The sequence below is a fragment of the Nematolebias whitei genome, chromosome 22 (assembly GCF_014905685.2).
Source record: "Nematolebias whitei isolate Nwh7 chromosome 22, NemWhi1, whole genome shotgun sequence".
NCBI lineage: Eukaryota > Metazoa > Chordata > Actinopteri > Cyprinodontiformes > Rivulidae > Nematolebias > Nematolebias whitei.
In genome coordinates, this window is record NC_056519.1 from 9,382,421 (window position 1) to 9,404,516 (window position 22,096).

General features: G+C 40.2%; 1 protein-coding gene across 1 annotated transcript; it reads left to right on the forward strand.

Moving 5' to 3' along the window:
* The first annotated feature begins 1,982 nt into the window (after positions 1-1,982).
* On the forward strand, positions 1,983-20,083 carry pdzrn4 (PDZ domain containing ring finger 4). The gene is made up of 9 exons (XM_037696155.1): positions 1,983-2,012; positions 3,517-3,788; positions 4,479-4,581; positions 9,299-9,397; positions 13,646-13,708; positions 15,932-16,033; positions 16,231-16,356; positions 18,355-19,407; positions 19,493-20,083. The coding sequence occupies exons 1-9, from the start codon at positions 1,983-1,985 to the stop codon at positions 20,063-20,065; spliced, it is 2,421 nt and encodes an 806-aa protein (XP_037552083.1). The 3' UTR covers positions 20,066-20,083.
* The last annotated feature ends 2,013 nt before the right edge of the window (positions 20,084-22,096 follow it).

Below are 22,096 nucleotides of genomic sequence, written 5' to 3' on the forward strand. Positions count from 1 at the left end.
TGCCGCTGCAGTATGTGACGTTCAAGGCACACACATGCACACAGATGAAATTAAACTACAACTCCTGTGGGGAACGGTCCTTGAGCAACCATTAATATATCAATGACAGGGACGCTAATTGTTTAATACGCAAAGACAAAGACTTCCTGAAGTGCGTTGAATACGTCAAAGTTAAAATGTTTACGTCAAAGGATGAAATTTAAGGATTTATATTTAAAAACAGATTCATAGACGATAATGCCGTTAAACCAAATATTTACAGCCTTTCGCTAACCTTATTCTTCATATGTGGTGCACAAAGCATCCATTGCATTCACATCGGCACAACAGGTAAAATATTTGAAGCATTTTTCATGGTTTTAGTCGCATCTGCTGGTGATTAATCAGCACCCAGTTAGCTCATCAACAGACTGATTTCATAGAGGAACAGCAGCAGGTAAATGTGCACGCAGGCGTACCCACAATGACTTCCTCACTTCCAGAACAATTCTAATAACTGAAGATTAATCCGCCCATCTGCTGCTCATTAAAACTTAGAAATATTACAGAAGTTTTCCGCTGCTTTGCGAGTAGATAAACTGGACCAATAAAATCAGGGGAGCTTTCACAGTAGAAAAATTACAAAAGCAACGTTAAAACGTTTAATGTAATGATTATCAACTGGTGCCCGTGTGCCATATTTAGCACATAAACTCATTACATACGGTCTGTGAAGTGTCATTTAAATAGCTATTTATGTACTATTTGGGTCATCATCACCTTGATCCATGTGACCAAAGAGTCTTGTTTGTGAGACAAGAAAACAAAGACCATGACTCTCCATTGCGCGAGGTGTGTTGTTTAATCTGCATGTGAATCTCAGTTATATAATATAAAATAAGCCAAAGCGGAAGTGGCCAGAATCACATTTGAAAAAAAAAACAAACCTTAATTACATGAATTTCGTTAATTCAAATGTAATTCTGGCCACTTCCGTTTTTTTCAAATGTTGTTCATTTACACCTCAGGGCCACCGTAGTTATGTAACGGAGCTTCTCACACAGTTTAAAAAACTTGGAACTCCACATCAAAGTTCATGCTCAATAATCCAGGTAAAAAATCCAACAAAGGTCAGTCATCTCGAGGGTTTCTTGTTTGTTTGAGACGTTTCGTCCTTCATCCAAAAGGTCTTCAACAATCTGAGGAGCCACAAACAAACTCAGTCCCACAAGCAGCATGCTCCCATAGACCAACCAGTTTGCTGGTGATACGATGGTTTCTAGTTTCTTATTGCAGCAAACTTGTTGGTCCACTATGTAAGTGTGCTGCTTGTGGGACGGAGTTTGTTTTATGGCTCCTCAGACTGATGAAGTCCTTTGTATGAAGGGCAAATGCACATTTCTCTTACTTCATGCAGAGCCGTCAGCCGCCTTGTGTGAAAAACAATATTCTCCGTGGTCTTCTGCCTCATCTTCCACTCATGCTGGGTCCATTGTTGAAAAATGACAAAAGAGAAATCCTAAAACCGCTAAAATTTGACACTGCTCCATTTTTGTTTTTATTTCCAGAAGAAGAAGAAGAAGTGTCTTCAGAGGTTTTTGTGTTGTTTCCTTCAGTAGTTCTTGGTGCAGCGCCACCACAGGTGAGGGAGCAGGAACAGGTTGGCTCAACTGACTCAGTGCAGTGTGAATGCAAACCGCACCAGCTGAAATGTCAACAAATGTTCTGAATATTGGTCCCCAACCGAACCGAGTCTACCGGACTATCAAGTGTGAAAACACCCTTAGTTTACACACATCCCAGGAGAAATTTGATAAGTTGGCCTGCTTCAAGGCCGAACGGGGGACTCCGATTCAGATAAGCCATAGTTGTGTTTTCGTGCAGGCAGACTGTTATTTTTCGTCAGCCTCGAGTTCTGCTGGTACTTTCGATATCCAAAATGGCCAGATTTGTGGGCTTTCTGCTGGTCCGTGCTTATAGCTTCCTTCAAGGTCGATCCCAACATGCTGGCGAGTTCCAAAGCAGCAAGTGGCGTACGGTTCTCATTAATTGCTTCCATCTTACGGTTGAGCTCGTAAATCAGCTGAGTCTGAGAGCTCAAAGCACAAACTGATCCGTCACATAAGGTCAGCAGCTTTGCCATGGCTGAAGCTGCTCCCGCCATCTTCCTAAATAGTCGATAACAAAGGTATCTGCCGGTGCCAAAAAGCAGAAACCTTGCCATCATAAATTCAATGATCTTCGGCATTCTCCTGAGACAATACAGAAAGGCACACCATATCCATGACGTACCCTGCCGCGTTCACCTCAGCGGGGCATGAGGGTTCTCCAGGACCCTGCCGCTTGGTTGAAAAAAATTTATCAATTGCGTTGAAAGTCCAGCTGACCAGATCCATGACAGTAATTTACGATTCGGAAGATGTGTAAATAGAAGCTCCGATACACAGGACAGAGAGCAGAAAAGCAGGAGGGAGGCAGGAGAGGGAAGAAAAGCATCTGTCTTGCTCGAGAGCGAGTGAGGAAGAAAAGAAGCCCCCTGGATGGAAATCGAAGCATCTTTAACTACATATTTTTAACTCTGGGGATTAACTGGTAACTCACTGACACCAAGTGTAGATGCCATTAAAGTTTGGGGACTAAGCGGCGTCTGAAGTTAATATAGATTACAAACCAATATTCAATGCCGACATGCCTTCTAAAGACATGTTTTACAACTGCCTACTAAGTTCTGAGCACTTTAAAACACATCTTTTTGTTTTGAAACTGTCTCAAAAATAATGATGCTCACAACTGACACAGACATGAAGGCTTGCTCAAAGATTTGATGTCTGCAGGTGTTTTATATCATTACAAATAATCACTTAACAGCATTTGAAGACAGAAAACAAGCATAAGAGAAGCCTCAGGCACATAACAAGCAAATCAATAGGCAAAGCAAAGAGATGCAGATCATTGTACGTGTTTTAACAAAGGAAGAGTCATTATAATGTCTTACACACACAAAAGTGTTCTGCGTTCTTGTGTGGCACAATCTTGTCTGATTATGGGAATGCAGTAAGTGGTGCTTACTAAAACTTGTTTTCCCAGTGGTGCAAAGTCTACTAAATGCTGTCTGTCCCTATTTTGTAGCTCATTTGTCCTAATCTACTTTACTGTTTGGGGTTTAATGGGCTTAATGGTAGAAATTCCTTGTAAATAATGCATCTGAGTTGGACTCGTATGGAATAGAAGATATGGTATAACTAGAACCAGATAAAACGAGCCCATTAAGACATGCTTTTAGCTTTTTTTTTTATAATAATTGGGAAGATAATGGAACAGTATATTACAAAGTCATGAGTGTAAAAGTTACATTCTCTTCACCTACTGGAGATGTATACGTTGTAGGTAAATGTGCAAAGAAACGGAGAAGCAAATGATGCACAAGTGTTAAAAACTGTCTCCTTTCTTTCCCATTGAGGTTACAAGAAGTGCTCAAGTTCTCAGTCAAGCAATACAACAGGACTCAGTTCATTCTTTTGTTTTCTTATGCTTAAGGTGAACGGACGAGACTTCTCCAAGGTTGAACATGACGAGGCAGTGGTGGAGGCCATCAGGCGGGACCCCATCGTCGTCCAGGTTCTCAGGCGAACGCCCTCCAGCGCCGCGGCTGCCGTTGTGCAAATGAACAGCAGCTCACCACAGGACGTGTGCGTGACTGATGTTTGTACTCAAACAGACATCACCTTTGAGCACATCATGGCACTGGCCAAGCTTCGGCCCACCACCCCACCAGTGCCAGACATCTGTCCGTTCCTGCTCTCTGACAGGTGAGGACAAATGCTGATTGTATGAAGGTAATTTAAGAGAATGAAATTTACCTTTGTTGTTCTCAGGTCTGTGAATCAATGCCAAGAAACTTTTTACATTTTATTTATACAGCTTGACGGTTGCACTGTTTGGTCTTTCTCGCTTCAATGCGGCTATTAGACAGCTTTTTCACAGTGTAGAAACCTCAAGCAAAGCTATTCCATAATATTATGCACAACCAAACTGGGATACAATAATTGCTTCAGTGTGCTTCATCCATTTCCTTTAATGGAGGCTTTTGCTGGGCGATTAAAATCCAATGGGCTGATAGAGAAGGCATCCTGATACCACATCCATTCTGTGGCTATTTATAGGGCGTCGCTCGACAGCAAATGAAATCAATTTGTCTTAAAACCTCACAAATATCCCAGTCTTGGTTAGTAATTAGAGTAGCAGTCAGAGCAACAATTTCCAGAGGTCAAAGCTGTAATGAGGGGAATGACTGGCATCACTTTTTGTTTGAAGTTTAGTTGCAAAACAAGAACACGATTTTAAAGACCGGCAACGTGCAAAAGTGGTTATTAACAGTGGCTTATAAATAGGAAGGGCATGATGGTGAAGAATGGTGCCAAAGAGAAAAGGCATGCACACATGGAAACATAGTTTGCCAATTATTGGTAAAATCCCCATTTCTTCTCTTGTGCCCGTAGCTGTCAATCCATCCACACTATGGAGCATGAGTTTTACGAATGTCCAGAATATCTCTCCAATACCCCAGCAGAACTGGAGAGGACTGAAGAGTATGTGTTTGAGGTAAGGTTTTGCACCCTAAAATGTACCATTTAACAAGTTTTACACTCTTTCATGTGTGGATTCATCTGTCTTTTATCAGCTTTAATAGTCTACAGAGAATCTGTTAATGTGTTTAAAAAATAAATACCTTAATGGCATCAGTAGATTGGCTGATGCACCATGCCAGTTGAACAATGTACCTTGAGGTCCTTCCAGGAGAAAGCAATGGGGTTATATTTCTTTTATCTGTGGTCATCTAAGGTTTAATAGGCGTTTCCTGGTTCAGTGAACTGCATTGTGGGTTATTAGGATCCCTTTGCTGCCAGCTGTGGCCTTTTACTTTAAAGCATTGTCGATGGAAAGGGCCTCGTGTTTGGGTCGGGTGGTGGAAGAAAGCTCGTGTGTGTGGTAATAACAGTATCAGAACAAAGTTGGCTGAACAACACACACCTGCCAGACACACACCAAATCAGCTGGCCTAATTTTCCCCCCCTGTCCATCCATGTGTATCTAACTGAAACCAGAATGTTTTCCTCCTGAAAGAAACAGAATTGGGCTGCCATTCCCAGGAACATTACTTCTGACTGACAGGTTGTGCTTCACTTCAGACTGATTGTCCACATGGCTATGCCCACTGTCATAATACTCCTGTTGGTTCTGCCAAATCCATCATGGTGTAATACACACCAAGTAACACTGGAGTTTCAGAGTTATGACTTGGAAAAAAGCATGAATGATTTGATTTCTATAGTAAAAAAAAAAAGGGTCAGCAGGTGAAATATTAAGTCGTTTCCCCTTACAATAAAAAAATCTGAGAGGTAAACAGTTTGGATATAGAAAATCAGTTGCAGCAAAGAAGAATTCCCACTGCATTTGTACACGAGTATGGACCTCTCTGAGACAAAATACTGAAATGAAGAGGCAGCAGAGTGCCAGACAGGAGTTACTTATCAACTTGTTGAATTGGTCTTTTTTTTTTTTTAAGTCATAATTTGGACGGTCTCCAGGTGCCAGACTTCAAACGCTGACTTTGTCTAATCTGATCAAAAACAAACAAAACCAAATATTGGCAGGCAAACATGTTCAAGAACTAAGAATTTCATTGAGCTTTGAGTGATGCCAAGAGATGAAACAAATCAAAAAATTAAAAAATGGACTGGTTCTTGGGCAGCACGGTGGCGCAACTGGTAGAGCTGCTGCCTCTCAGCGAGCAGGTCCTTGGTTCAAACCCCGGTCCAGGGGCCTTCTGGGTGGAGTTTGCATGTTCTCTCCGTGCATGCGTGGGTTTTCTCCGGGTACTCCGGTTTCCTCCCACAGACCAAAAACATGCATGTTAGGCTGATTGGTAACTTTAAATTGTCCCTAGGTGTGAGTGAGAGAGTGAATGGTTGTTTGTCTCGTTTGTCTCTATGTGTCCCTGTGATGGACCTGCGACCCATCCAGGGTGTACCCCGCCCCTCGCACAGTGATTGCTGGACATGGGCACCAGCAACCCCCGTGACCCAAAATGGAACAAGCGGGTAAAGATAATGGATGGATGGATGGATGGACTAGGTCTTGTGCATTAAACGCAAATGTTCCTGTAACAGTTTGGTTTGGGATTTCAAAAATATAGAACGAAATCACCACATCCATTTTCTATACTTGGTATTCCTGTTTAGGATTTCTTTCATGGGGGGAGGTTGGTTTATTCCTATCCCAAGCAGTCATTGGTCAAAGGGCAGGATATACCCTTGAGAGCATACTACAGGAGAACATGCAAACATCATGCAGACACACCCCAGGTGAAAGTCAAACATGCTAAAAGTCAACAGAGCCAACCAACTACCCACCCATTGAGATATATTATAACTAGAGACAGGGCTGTCTTTGCCTCTGGCAAAGGAGTTCAAGTTTTTGGGCATCACAGAGATGCATCAACGGATTGGGGTCTCAAGTAAGGAGGTGTTCTCCAGTTCATTGTGGTGAAGAACGAACTGTTTTATCAAGAGTATCGAGCAATAATCCCAACTAAAGCCCTATTCGCACGGGATTAGTTTTACCTAGGGACCACATGTAATATATAAATTACTCTCCAACTTCTGCTTTTTATATGGCGCATGCCGCATTCGCACAGGATAACCAAAGCCTGAGATTTAGCTGAAATTTACGGACATCTTCCAGATATGATGTTAATGCACTGCGTTGTCACAACCGGGTTGGTCCATAATAATGTGCGGGCCGGGCCTGTGTCAGGCTTTGATGTGCTTTTTATGAATCAGCACATAGAAAACTAAAGAATGCACAATATAAAATTATGTTAATCTACTTGTTGAGGAGGAGGTACGTCCGACCGGCCAGTTTAAGAGGTAAAAAAAAGCCACGTTAAGCTCAGAGCAGCTGCAGTTGAAATGGACTTGCAACTTGTCTAGGGTATCCCCCGCTTCTCGTACAGCGATGGCTGGACATGGGCACAAGCGACTCCCGCTACCCAAAAAGAAAGAAGCGGGTAAATATAATGGATGGATGGATGGGTGGGTCAGTTGATCAGGCGCGCATCTCCACACTTGCTGTCATTTGTGGTGAAGGAAGTAGCAGCATAAAAGCTGAAGCGAGCAGCGCGTTCATTTAAAATAGCCTTGTTCTATATTTTTCCATATGATTTTGCTTAAAGATAAACAAAAAACGCCTCATTACGTATTGGATCCCACCCATTTCTGTCCAAATCACAGAGATGCGTATTCGCATTGGATTAGTATTATCACAGGACCTCTAAGTTCAGCAAAATATAGTAGGTAATTTGTGGGGGAATTTTCACATTACAAATTACTGACATGGCAGATTCGCACGGGATTAACAACACAAACAATCTCCGTAATTATTACAAATAGCATGTGGTCCCTAGGTAAAACTAATCCCGTGCAAATAGGGCTTGTGGTAGCACAAAAAACCAACAACTGATATTTTAATGATAAGTCATTCACAGTCATTGTGCATTTCACAATGCAATCTGAAAGGTTTTTCTCCTAGCCAAAAGCAAGGTCCTAAAATTCAAAGCAAAATCTTGACTTGATAAACCTCATATTTCAAAATCTAAAAGCTTGGCTTTCATATTTAGCATCTTGAAATTTTGAACGCTGTTTAAAACCCCCCCACAAATGACAATACTGTGGGTAACATCTCACCTTCACGCCAATAATAAAAAGAGATTTGTGGAATGTCAGCTGCCAAGATCCCTTAGATGTAAGTTTCATTTTATACGGGTGGGGGGATGGGAAGCATATTAATCTGGGGATCCTTCCACAGCAAATATTGTTCAACTTTTGTATAAATTAATAACATACCCGACATATCTGTGATTGTTGAGCTGGTTTTTAAAAGTTGGCTTCGTCTCACTGAGCCTGAAGTCTATAGCCAAGAAACAACATTTTTGGCTGTAGGTAATAAAAATACTGATTACAGCGTGCATTTCTGCCAGAAGATTATAGCTGTGTGTGCAGAGTGGCAAAGGAAATAAAAGCCTGTGCTGCAAATGACTGAAATCACACACCTTTGTCTGTGTGTGGTGCACATAATTATGTTTGCTACAAAAGATTTAGTGGTTTCTTAAGCTCATAATTTTGACAGTTGGAAGACCTTAGCATGTCAGAGGTATTGATTCTCTGCTAAAAGAAATGTCTTCTGCTTCTTTAATGTTTTATTTAGAGGTAACAGGGAAGGAAACACAAACAGATGTAGAGGGCTAAATACCAATATGATTTAAAGTTAGTCGAAATCATCATAGTCATCTGTAATAAGGAAACAATAAGTTCGAGTACATTAAACTTGGCAGTAATTACGTTTAAATGAAGCGTGAGGTGGCAGTTAAACAGACGCCAGACTGAAATGCTCCTTCCAGATGTTTAACGTGTCCCTAAAAGCCATAATGACACCTACTGTCAATGAATCTTTACTTCACTTCATGCGTTTTTATTATAATGGGAATGCTGGAAAGATAAACTTCCTTTACGGGCACATTAAATGAGTTTTTAGGTAAACGTTGTGCCATATGCTGTGCAGAATATCATCCAGTCATCACTAATCGAGCAACAAAGTTTGGAATTTCACTAAAAACTAGTGAACGGCCCAATTTGACATAATGCTGTTTAATTTGATTTCAGTGTCAAGCTACAAATCACCCATTTTAATACACTAGTGAGGAGTGTGTGAGTACGGAGGAGCTTATGGCGTTTCAGAACCAGCCTCCTTACACAGCCCAACCTTTGAAGGTCAGGGTTGTTTGCACAGGGGGTTAAATGCCACAGAAATTAATTTCTTTCCCTGTCAATCTCAGCTATCGTGGCTTTCCATGACAGAAAAACAGAGGGGGGTTTAGGGTTTAATTCTCGCCTCCCCCACCTTACAAATCAGCCGCCCCTTTGGCTCCATCCCACGCCACTCGCTTCATATCATCACAGAGTTTAAATGAATTTGGTCGTGTGAGGTTAATACAGATTAGCCCCAAAGTTATCTTTATGAGATTAACTTTATACACAGCAGAGATCAAAAGGAACCAGGGGGTGGGTAAGATTTCGTTTAGGGAAATGCTCTGGGGGGCTGGGTTTAACTCGATTCTTACTATTGTCCGACGGTCTTGAATGGACCATTTTCAGTATACCTCATTAAGTAATTAATACTTTAAGTTTTGCAGTTTTCTTTGTTTTCTTGAACAGGGCTGACCTAAAACGTGCTTTTTTTTTTAAAATTTTATGTGCAACAGGAAGTGGAACTCTGTAGACAGAACATCCAGGAAAAACTTGGGCTGACGCTGTGCTATCGAACGGATGATGAGGAGGACACTGGCATTTATGTCAGCCAGGTACATTAAAACTCATTTTACACCTTTTCACCACAAAATCTGCGTCTTTCAACTGAAATTACTTGTTAAACACATGCAAGCTCTGAATAGTCTAAACATGTTCAACAAACCGTGTTGGAAAGACAAAGCAGTCTGTTTTGTGATTGGTGTAACTGAAGCAGGAAGCTATTGACAAATTTTTCAAAATCCCATATTCATTAACGTCTTTTCACACTAAAGCTGAGAGCAACTGGATTAGGCAGGAAGGAGGCAGGATTTCTAGTCAAAAACCCTTTCTGAATGAGGTATGCATGGCCGAAAAGGAAGTCAGGTTTGAAATATGATTCCCTTTCTGCCGTTCCCATTCCTCCTCCTTTAACATGTTCTAATTGAAGGTTTTAATTAGCTCCGAGCAGCAGCCGTCTCTGCGCCAACAATATGTTAAATGACACATACTCCCATTCAGTGAAACCCAGCTGAATTCCAATCAGGCGAAACGAGGAAGGGAAAATTATCAGAGATTTTTGGTTTTAATTCAAACGACTGTCGGCTCAGAGTAAACGTCCTATTGCAGGGGGAAAAAATGAGATATGACAGGATGAAAACAAATCACTGAGCAATCCAAGACAAGATGAACGATGGAATTTATAAAATAAATGGAAAAACGTGGATTTTGACTGCAGGTGCAGGTTCAATCCTTTTATCAAGACAAAAGCAGAAGCATCAGAGCTACGATGCAGATTAGCTTTCCTGCATAAAAGGCATGCAAGACAAAATAATAAACTAATACTCTTATTTCTTTTAGGATGGTTTTTATGTTTGTGAAAACCTGCCAGCTCCTGGTTTTTCACTTGACAATAAAATAAAATAAACCAGATAATTTGCATTTCCTGTGAAAATGCAGTGCGAATGCTTATTACAGAAGAACTGGCTGAAAAACAGCTGAAATTAGCTGAAAATAAACTAAAATCTGAAATGTAGCTGAAATGGAAGAACAACCCTAAATTAGCAGAATAAAACAAAAAGAACACACATTTGCTGAATTAGGCTTAAATAAGCAGAACTTTGTCTAAAATGTAGGAAATCAGGTTAAAAAAGCTGAAATTAGCAAAAATAAATGAATAAATAAAACAGCTGAAATAGCTGAAAAGGCAGAAAGAAGCTTCAACTACCAGAAGAAAATGGAAAGAGCTGAAATGAGCTAAAAAAAAAAAAAGTGGAATTAACTGTAAAAGCTCAAATTTGCACAAAACAGCTAAATGCTAGCTGAAATAGCAGATGAAGCTGAAAGGAACATAAGTTGAAATTAGTAGAAACGCTAATTAGGCTGAAAGTAGCGGAAATTACCAAGAAAAACTTGAATTCATCCGAAAACAGCTGAAATTTGAAAAAAAAAATAAACATTTATAAAAAGGTAGCTGAAAAGGTAGAACAAGCTTAAATTAGCAGAAGAAAGCAGAAAGAACACTTTTTCTGAAAGAAGCCGAAATTAGCCCAAATATGAGAAAATTATCTGAAAAGAGCTGAAATTAGCAAAATAGATAAAAAAAAAAAAACAGCTGAAAAGCAACTACGAAAGTAGAAAGAGGCTGAAATTACAAGGAGGAAGTAGAGAGAGCACATTTTTGCTGAATTAGGCTGAAAAAAGTCTAAATGAGGGCAAAAACTGTAGAATGAGCTGAAAAATATTAAATTAGCCTAAAACGGCTATATAATAGCTGAAAAAGATGAAACTTCCAGAAATAAGCTGAAAGGAGCATAAAAGAAGCACAAAAATGTTGTAGTGAACAGAAAGAATCTGAAATGAGCACAAAACAGCTGAAATTTGCTGAAAGTAGCTGAAAAAAAGTTTAAAAATTTGCATAAGAAAGCTAAACGAAGCTAAGCCAGAACAAAATACTGTATGAAAGGAGCAGTAAAAGGTTTAAACAGATCTAAAGATTTGAAGGATGTAAAATGAGCTCCATTTATTTTCTATGAGAAAAAAAGTGGCAGAAAAGGCTAGATATTTCAAAAAGCTAAAGTTGCACCAATACCAAAAGTCATAGCAGGATTGTCCTGAAAGAGCTGATTTGTTCAAATAGTTTGAAAACTGCAGAACGAGAATTATGTCAAAAAATGTACGGGAAATTAATGGATCACAATAGTGTGAATACTTCATCAACATTCACACAATAAAAAAAACTGAACAGTCTGTCACCACAGTATTTGTGAGTTTGATATGCACAACTAAAATGGTAATGTTTCTCATTAAAATGCATGTTTGGATTAATGCAACTTTTGGGGAATGCAGGATTTTCTTTTCCCCTCAGCTTTGTTTTGTTTTCCCCCACACGTTGCCACATCCCTTGATGTTGAGCGTTAGAAACAACAAAGTTTATGAAAGGATTCTTTAGTGTTGCTGCAGCGTACTCGCATATCCACCGGGATGCATTTCAAAAAGCCGGATATGTTGATTCGTTCAGAACTATTTGCAGCACGAACGCTATCTTTTTTTTTTTTTTTTTTTGGGGGGGGGGGGGGGGGGGGTGGGGGGTGGGGCGTTATCTTTCAAACTTAGATTCTTCATCGTCTTTGCATGCACACCAACATATTTGTTATTACATGTTAAAATTTGTTAGTCTGTCACTTTCTACTGAAACATAGAAGAAATAAGAATGCATCATACAAACACATTCAAATCTGCAAAAAGTTCAATATAAACAAGAGAAATTGTATTTCCTGTGAAAATGTAGTGTGAATGCTTGTTGCAGAAGAACGTGCTGAAAAACAATGGAAATTAGCTAAAAGCATGCTGAAATATAGCTGAAATTGATGAACAAGCCTAACTTAGAAGAAATGCAGAAAGAACACACTTTTGCAGAAATGAGCACAAAAAATATGAACTTGGCTTAAAAAACTAAAATTGGCAAAAATTGCTGAAAGTAGCTGAAATGAGCTACAAGAATGATAATTAGCTGAAAAAGCTAAATTTAGCATAAAACAGCTAAATAGTAGCTGAAATAGCAGAATAATCAGCAGTTAGCAGAAATAAGCTAAAAGGAGCATAACAAGCTGAAATTAGCAGAAATAAGTTAATTAGGCTGAAAGTAGCAGAATGTGCATGCAAAACTTGAATTTATCTGAAAACAGCAGAAATCAGCTTAAAAATGCTGAAATATAGCTGAAATTGATGAACAAGCCTAACATAGCAGATGAAAGCAGAAAGAACACATATTTGCTGAATTAGGTTTAAATGAGCAGAAATGAGAACAAAAAATAGGAAATTAGCTAAAAAAGCTGAAATTAGCAAACAAATGCTGAAAGAATCTGAAAGGGCAGAAAGAAGCTTAAACTAATAGAAGGATGCAGAAGGAGCTGAAATGAGCTCCAAGAATCTTGAATTAGCTGAAAAAGCTAAATTAATCATAAAAACAGCTAAATAGTATCTGAAATAGCAGAAAATTTTGGAATTAGCAGAAATAAGCTAAAATGAGCACAATGAGCTGAAATTAGCAGAAAGAAGTTAATTAGACTGAAAGTAGTAGAAATTACCACAAAAAACTTGAATTTATTTGAAAACAGCTAAAATTAGCTTAAAAAATGCTAAAAAGGTAGCTGAAAAATTAGAACAAGCTTAAATTAGCAGAAGAAAGCAGAAAAAACATGTTTGCCCAGTTAGGCTGAAAGAAGCATAAATGAACACACACACACACAAAAAAAAGAACGTTATCTGGAAAAAGATGAAATTAGCTAAACACAGCTGAAAAAAACAGCTGAAATTAGCTGAAAATAGCTGAAAACAGTTTAAATTTGCACAAAGACGCTGAAAGAACAAAATGTGAAAGGAGCAGTAAATGGTTGTAAACAGATCAAAAGATTTGAAGGAGGTAAAATGAGCTCAGTTCATTTTCTTTGAGAAAAAAATGTCAGAAAAGGCTAAATATTTTTTTAAAAACTCAAGTTGCACCAATACCAAAAGTCATCAGGATTATCCTGAAAGAGCTGAACGTTTTGATAAAGGATTTGTTGAAATAGCTTGAAAACTGCGGGACGAGAATTACGCCAAAAAATGTATGGAAGCAAAATGGATCACAATAGTGTGAATGCTTCATAAACATTCATACAATAAAACATGGAGCTGTCACTGAGTGGGAAAAAAGACAATTATTTTATGAACAAAACTGAGATTTCACCTAACAGCATGTGATCTATCATAGTTTTTTCCTTTGATAACGCAGGCGTTTACAATGAGTAGCTGTCAGCATCGATTTCTGTTCTTTTGTGCAGGTGGAGCCGAACAGCATAGCAGCTTTGGACGGACGCATCAAGGAAGGAGACCGCATTCTGCAGGTGAATCATCTTATCCCCGCGCATTAAATCAGTTTATATACCGTCAGTTATAATCAGTTTAAGCTCATGGTGCTCCCCTAATCACTGCTAGCTTTCAAGTTACAAAAGAAAAAATACACATATTGTGCGTTCAATTGTTCTCTGTGAGGTAAAAGCACACCCTCCAAGCCACTTGGAAGAGAATCTGCTGGTGTCTCGACTCTTGGAAAAGGATATGTATATTTAATCACCTCGTTTTAGCAGGGAAATAAAGTCCTTAGTTGCAGTTTTGCAGCCACTAAATCATCTCCAAGACCACTTTTCTTTGTGTCTCAGTCCTGCTACGTCTCATTATGCAGAGAAAAAGAAACTGGGATCAAAGCGTGAATCTCTCTCTTTATAACCAAGATCCTTTATTGTAAATATAATCGGAACAACCATCCTGAGCACTAGCAGCAAATAATAAGGATTTAGTAGAAATGAGACAGCAGTGGTTTTGTAGCAGAGCTTTAAAATAGTCAACAATTGAGGGAATTTTGGTGCAAACCTACTGTTTTTAGATTTTTGTCATGGTCTGCCATTGAAAAAGTAAAAAGGCAAGCGTAATGTTTTTGCATCTGCCTGTGTGTCATGTTAACAAAACATATTGTAAATAGGTGGACAGATTTTGACGAAACTTTGCGATAAGCATCTTAAATGATAAAATTATGGTATCAAATTGATTCAAAATGGCCACTACAACTAACTGAACGTAGCTAATGCAAACACGGCTATAACCCGGTCAGTTTTATAGATCCTGAGCGTTTAGGAAATTATTAGATGTGCAATCCATTTCAAGATGGCCACTACAGCTAACCAACCATATCAAGCAAACCGTCAGTTTTACAGATATTGAGCTCAGTCTCGATACGCGTTACCGTATTTTCCGGTGCATACGTCACAGTTTTTTGCGTAGATTTGTCACTCCTGCGACTTATATACGTTTTTTTTCCTCTTCGAGATGCTTTTATTGACTGATGTAACTTATACTCCGGGGCGACTTATACACCGGAAATTACAGTAATCCCCAACACATACTCCGATCTTGACCAAACATTTGCTTGACATTACTGCCAAAGTTTGACAGAAATGTCTACGAATCGCTCAAAGACGACGGTTTAAAACTTTTGTACGAAGGGTGGCGAGTGATATGCATTCCTTTAAGAAATACTAGTCTTTTTAAATGATGTGTCCGATTTTCTTTCTGTAACAGTAATAGCAAGAGAAAATGTTACACTCTTGACCTCAGATTTGCCAATAGGTGGCACTAGGTGTGTATGTAACTGAGGTATACGTATAATCAGTTATTTCCTACAGTATTTTCCAACATATTTTGGATTATAGCTCATCAACATGTTTTCTTCGTACATTTCTTGCACATTAACGTCCAAAACCCCTCATACACAGAATACAGTGGATGGTATTTCTATGCATAGAAAGACAATTTTCCATTTACAACTGAACTGAATGCCAACTGAACATAGAAAACACAAAAATGCCAATAACTGAGCTCATTTTACAGACGATGAGATAAAACTTTACGTGGTAGTAGCTGACAGTTACTCACGACACATAATTCAAGCACTAGCAGATTGCTTGAGTTTATGTGTTGTGATTTTTACGGTTTGTCCAACTGAATGTAACTTCGTCATCCCTCATCGTAAGATGATCGTACTCTAAAACTGAAGGCAGCAGGCAATATGCATTCCTTCAAGGAATACAAGGCCTTTCATTTTAATTACCTTTCAGCTTTGTCCAACATATATCACACTCTTTCTTCTTTATTCATTGTAAATTGCAATTTGACTACTTCCTTCCTCTCGGTGCGCTGTTTGTTTCCTGCTCCTATGAATGATTGGGAGGGAGCAAGGCCCGCTGTACTTCTGGCCCTATTATCTTCCCCTGACAGCCCCATTACTCTCGTGAGGAAAAGATGAACGCCACCTGTCAGAGAACAGTTAATTGTATGTCTGGACGATGTGGCGAGAGCTGACTCTCGCAATTGACTCCCTTTCCTGAGAGTATTTTCATGAAGTGGGAGGGAAAGAAAAGGACTGATGGGAGAGGAGATGTGGAGAGATCAGGGAAAAAAGGGGGGTTAGAAAACAAAGAGAGAAATAATAAAAAAAAAATCAATGTTGCCTTGTAATACCCCTTTGTCTCCAATTCACTGTTCATATACTTGTTGTCATCACTGATGTACAGATAAATGGCTGTGAAGTGCAAGACCGAGAGAAAGCCGTTGCGATGTTGTCAAGCGAAGAAGCGAGGAGCATCACACTGCTGGTGACAAGACCAGAAATCCAGGTAAACACACGCATGCACACCGCTCTCCTGCCCCGTCTTGACAACCCATGTCATGTCAAATAAAAGAAATGCTTACGAAGAGCCTTTCACTTCTCTTCCCTGTCAGAGTGATTGTTTAGAGCACCTGCGTGCACTTACACGTGCTCAAGAGTACAAAACAAGAGAGACGGGTCGTTGACAAGATCTTGTGATTACAGCTGCTGGAGGAGGACGAGGCTGCATGGCTGGACGATGAGCAACAGGAGCTTGTTGAGGAGCTCAAGATGGATCTGCTAGAAGAGAGGAGGAAGCAGAGGGAACAAAGCTTTCAGAGGCCAGATGAGGTGAGGGGGGATGCCAAGTAAAACGAATCTAAAACAAGAGACAAAAGATGTGCAATAAAGATAGCAGAAGAAGAATAGTGAGAGCTCCGTGTTTGATTTATTTAGTCGTCACATCATTCCTACGAAGAGAGATCGAAGTTGGGAGAGCTGAGAAGAAAAACGCATCTACACACCCTCATCCTGGCTTTTTATTTCAACAGTCTTCTTGTTTTAATTAATCCAACACAACAGACAGACAGACATATATATATAGACAGACAGACAGATTTTTCTGAAGGAAATTCTATGGCGATCTGTAGCTCTCATTCAGACAAACACTAAGATAAAAACACACCAGCTAAAATAACAGAGTTTTAAAAAAGATTAATGAATAATTAAAAAGACAACCCTATGAGGATATCAAGCAACAACTATGTTAGGGGACATAAGCAGCTAGCTTCTCTGATTCCTGCCAGGAGTGGCCAAATTATGCAGCCTAAAGGCACAAGGGACAAATGTTCATCTCTCAGTAGAACAGAGTCAGAGTCAGAGTCAGAGTTTCTTTATTGTCATTCGCACCTCATGTGGTACATGTGGTGGAGCGAAATTATGTACACAGGGTCCCAGTCCCAAACAGAGTCTGGAGCTCATTGAACTTCGCTGGTTAAAGAAGGCAGAGTTCAAGGGGTGGCCCTGATTGGACATGATCATCCTCATCTTGGAATGCGTCCTCTGCTCCACCACCTTTTCTATAGAGTCAAGGTCCAGTCCCACCACAGAGCCCGCCTTCTTAATGAGCCGATTCAGCCTTAGGCAACATGACACTATTTTAAATGGTAAAATTACTTGTTCAAGCCTCTATCTCAGCCCCAAATAGTAAATCAGTGTTGCTCATGTTGAGTGTGATGTCACTTTTGCCCTTTCCACTCCTGAAATTATTCCTGCCACATTGGAACTGTACCTCAGAAAAATTTGCCCATGATCAATTGACAACTTTAGAATACAATTCCAGTAAGTTGCATATAAGTGGATCATTTGGCAACACAATATATGTTTACCCTGGTTTTCCTTAAGGTCTTGTTCAGTTCTGGTTGTGTTGGAGTGCAACATTTAAATCTACAGACTTGGTCTTATTTCATGCAGTGTTCAATGTTGCATTAACAAAGCGGGAGACCAGACAAAATCAAACACCGGCTTTAGAGTAGGTCTTATGCAGTCCTACACATTTCTTGAATATTAGAAAGAAAAGATCGTTAAAGCAGAGAAAATGTGATAAAATTACGATTTTGTAAGGATAAAAAATAACCATATAGACTCCAACACTAACGTTTAACCTCCTAACATTGGCTAGGAAATTAAACCAGAAGGTCTAGAATAAAATTAATCAAATGTATGTACTTAGATGTCCTTCTGGGTGGCACGATGTCTCAGTTGGTAGAGAAAATGTCTCTCAGCGAAAAGGTCACAAGATCGAATCCCGGCTGGGGTCCTTTCTGGGTGGAGTTTGCATGTTCTCTCCATGCATGCATGGATTTTCTCTAGACACTCCGGTTTCCTCCCACATGCCAAAAACATGCATGTTAGGCTGATTGGTAACTAAATAGTCCCCAGGTGTGAATGAGAGAATGAATGGTTGTTTGTCTTGTTTATCTCTATGTGGCCCTGTGATGGACTTGCAACCTGTCCAGGGTGTATCCTACCTTTCGCATAGTGACTGCTGGATATGGGCACCAGTGACCCCCGTGACCCGAAAAGGAAGAAACAGGTAAAGATAATAGAATAGAAACAGCCTTTACTGTCCCACGGATGGGAAATTCAAGTGTAACAGCAGCAACAGATAAAAAGATTTCACACAAAAGTTCCTAAATGTTAATAAACAATACAATAATGGATGGCTGGCTGGCTGGATGGAATTTCCTTCTCATTCAATTTGTGATCAAATCCTTGACAAAACTATAAGCCTATGTCTTTTGGTTGAAGGAAATTGACCAAAATAATGAAACGTTTTCTCTTCCCTAGCTCGAAGGGGAAGAAGACTTGACCACAGACACCTATTCCTCCAACAATCAAGACAGTGGGTTTGGGCGAAGTACAGACAGTCCAGAGCACCAGCCCTTGTTGGCCAGAATGCACAGGAGGAGCCCAGCCCAATGCTTGAGGGACAAATGGCGGTCAGAACATCCACACACCAAGCAAAGGGCTGTTTTGCCACAGGAAACCCAGGCTGCAAGAACAAATTCTTCAAGTCAAGGCAATGAAGGCATAGTGAATAGCCGTAATGCTGGATGTGGAGTTATAGGTTTAGAGAACTGTTTCCAGCAACTCTTAGAGCTCAAGTGCCAAATTCGGAATGGGGGTGAATGCGGGGTGTACTCCATTCGACACAGTATAGAATGTAGCCTCACTGAGAAAGGTGGAGGGGACAGAGATAGTGAAGAGGGAGCAGAAGGAGGGGTGGAGCAAGATTTGAGGATGCTAAATGAGGAGCTGCGTAGCATTGAGTTAGAATGTCAGAGCATCATGCAAGCCCACCAGCTCTGCCACTCCCGCCAGCTGGACCATTCAGAACTTGAACCTTGCTCCACAGGACAGAACCTTAAAGATGGACACAGGCATCATGGCAGGTTGGCAGATATCCATGAACACCCGGAAAGGTCGGACAGTGATAAGATTCGTGAGAACGACAGTTCCAGTGCCTACAACACAGCAGAGAGTGCTCGCTCAACGCCGTTAGGCATGGAGAGGTCTTCTGACCACTCCCTGCAGAGGCACATCAGCATTACCAACCAGAAAAACCTCCGGCTGGTCTCTTCAGCACCCTCTAACCCCATCCCAATCCCCAAGTCGCAAGGCATGACTAAATCTTGCAGACCAACAGATCCAGGTCCAGTTATCTCAAGCAGCCCAGACCAGAGTAATCCTTCGAGATCTGAGTCGGACCCAGCCCTGCCAGCAGACGATGAAAGGTACGAAAAAAAGGGAAGGACTAGAGACTCAAGAAGAGGGCTTCCCTATGGTTCTTCATATCAAACGTCCACCTATCATGGCCAGGGAGGACCTAAACAATTTCAGGTATGTATAAATAAAAAACAAACATGTTGATCTAAAGCTGGTGTGCATCCACAAACAGCAATGCTCACAATGTTCTGTGTTGCAGAGCTACATGCAGCTACTACAACAGCACTCATCTTTGGAGTATTCTCAGAGCCAGCTGAGCCTCCTCAGCGTTTGTCGAGATCCGGTACATCGCAACGGACGCCCCGGGGAACCTCGTCTGGAGTGGAAAGTCAAAGTTCGGGCTGATGGGACACGGTACGTTGCACGAAGACCCGCTCGTGACCGCATACTGAGGGAGCGGGCACTACGGATCAGAGAGGAGAGAAGTGGAGGCATGACTACAGACGATGATGCCATGAGTGAGATGAAGATGGGTCGCTACTGGAGCAAAGAGGAGAGGAAGCAACATTTGGCACGGGCCAGAGAGCAAAGAAAGAGGAGGGAATTCATGCAAAAGAGCCGCCTTGAATGTCTGAGGGAAGGACCAGTAAGCGGAGCTGAGGGCAGGAAGGAGATCAATATCTTAGAGCTTAGTCACAAGAAGATGATGAAGAAACGAAATAAAAAGATTCTAGACAACTGGATGACCATCCAAGAGCTGATGAGCCATGGGGACAGAGTCCCAGAGGGGTCTAAAGTACATAATGCCTTTCTTTCTGTTACTACTGTGTAAAGGACAGCTTTAAAAGCTTAGCGCTGAAGGCCTTTTTATCAGGTGTACTACTGTCAGTTTTTGAAAATAAATTAAAAATATAAAAAGGTGAAGACTTCAGTAACATTCCCAAAGCAGCTTTGTATTTACCGTTTAAGAATGTTCAACCATCAGTACCAGACCTGAGCCATTCAAATATACAATTTGGCTCATTTTAGGCTGACTGGTGATTAGGGACATCTTGTAGCATGTTGGTTCAGATTCATACAAAATTGAAGCACCAACGCAAAACCTTTTGTAGACCATGTATTGTGTCTCAATATTTGTCATTCATACGATTCATTTGCCTCATTGAAGGTGGCACTTTTTATATGCAGAAATTACTATTTTTTACATTTTGTAATTTCAGTAACTTTTTGTAAGTACATTTTTACACTGAATGTCAAGGTGCTGTACAGGATTTATAATGATTTCTTATTTATATTTGTATCACCGAGCTGTTAAGGTGAGACAACTTGATTGTAACATAGCTCATGCTGTTTAACCGACTAGCAACAGGGACATGTGACATCTCAAAACTGCTGGACTAATTTCCATATTAAAACGCATCTTTTATTTGGTTAGTATCACTGGAGTCAGAGTTCTCTGGCACATGTATAGCACTCAGTTTAACGCACTGAATATCAGCCATCTTAAAGGTTTGTGTTTCCATAAGCTCAGAGGGCTTTTTGAAATGATTTTACCTCAACAATTAGCCAAAACTCTGATTCAATATTTGAATTTATTGCTACTGGGACCAGCATCTACTTTGACTTTAATGCATACCTGTGAATTGTCTTAAAATAGTAATTAAATTTTTATTTATAATGTTTATTGATAATTGTATTTATTGTAACTTTATTTTATGGTCTTTCTGAATTATGAAGTGGCTGTCCAATGGAAGGCAACATTTTTCAAGGCTATTTGTTTCATATTTGCAGCCTTTTAACATAAAAGTACTGCTGTTTACTGTACATTTTATGAAGGAGGCTTTGACTTCATTACTTGTTGATGGTAATGTTTGTAAGAAAACATTAAAGAATGCAAGAGAAACATTTAACTGTGTTGAAAGTGACTTCACTTAGGTTTCACTAAACTGCTGCTGACTTCTTTCAAACTCAACTGGAACACCATTAAAGCTGAACTGGTAAGTTGGAGATTTCTAACAGACCCTGACCTCAAAATTCAACATGACTGTCTTACATATGAAAAATCATTGCAGCTTCATCAAAGTTCATGCTCAATAATCCATGTAGAAAATCCAACAAAGTTCAGTCAGGTCATCTGGACGGTTTCTTGTTTGTTGAGATGTTTCATCCTTCATCCAAAGGACTTCATCAGTCCGAGGAGCCACAACAAAAAGAGTCTCACAAGCAACGCACCCACATAGCGGACCAACCAGTTTGCTGGTGATAAGATGGTTTCTGGGGCCCGCCCTCTCCCCTGTCGACTCCTTTGAGGCAGCCATAGCCAAAGTGGTTCAAAACTTTTAAAAAAAACAGCATTTTATTGGATTTTCTACCTGGATTATTGCGCATGAACTTTGATGTTTTGAACCACTTTGGCTATGGCTGCCTCAGAGGAGTCGATGGGGGAGAGGGCGGGCCCCAGAAACCATCTTATCACCATCATACTGGTTGGCCCACTATGTGGATGCGCCACTTGTGAGACTTAGTTTTTTTTGTAGCCCTCGGACTGCTGAAGTCCTTTGGATGAAGGATGAAACGTCTCAACAAAAGAGAAACCGTCCAGCTGACCAGACTGAACTTTGTTCCATTAGTTCTTCAGTTATATAACAATTATTTTTTTCTTTTTTAGCAGCTTATGTCTCAGTCAGTGCTCACATTGTATCATACTACTTTTAATAGGAAATGTTATTTTGAATGCATAAATGCAAAACAGTGAATGGTACTGGTTTGTATTTCTAATACTAGTTGGACCGGTTACTATATAGTTATGGTAGTATAGTAATGGGCTGCGACTAGTTGGCAAGAGGTATTTGCAAGTGTCTCC

What these genes read in the sequence shown, in the direction of transcription:
- pdzrn4 (XM_037696155.1), top strand. Translation starts at nt 1,983, where the DNA reads ATGCTGGCGAGTTCCAAAGCAGCAAGTGGC. An exon ending in CCGTTCCTGCTCTCTGACAG is followed by an intron (nt 3,789 to 4,478) that starts GTGAGGACAAAT and finishes TTGTGCCCGTAG; the next exon opens with CTGTCAATCCATCCACACTA. An exon ending in CTGAAGAGTATGTGTTTGAG is followed by an intron (nt 4,582 to 9,298) that starts GTAAGGTTTTGC and finishes TATGTGCAACAG; the next exon opens with GAAGTGGAACTCTGTAGACA.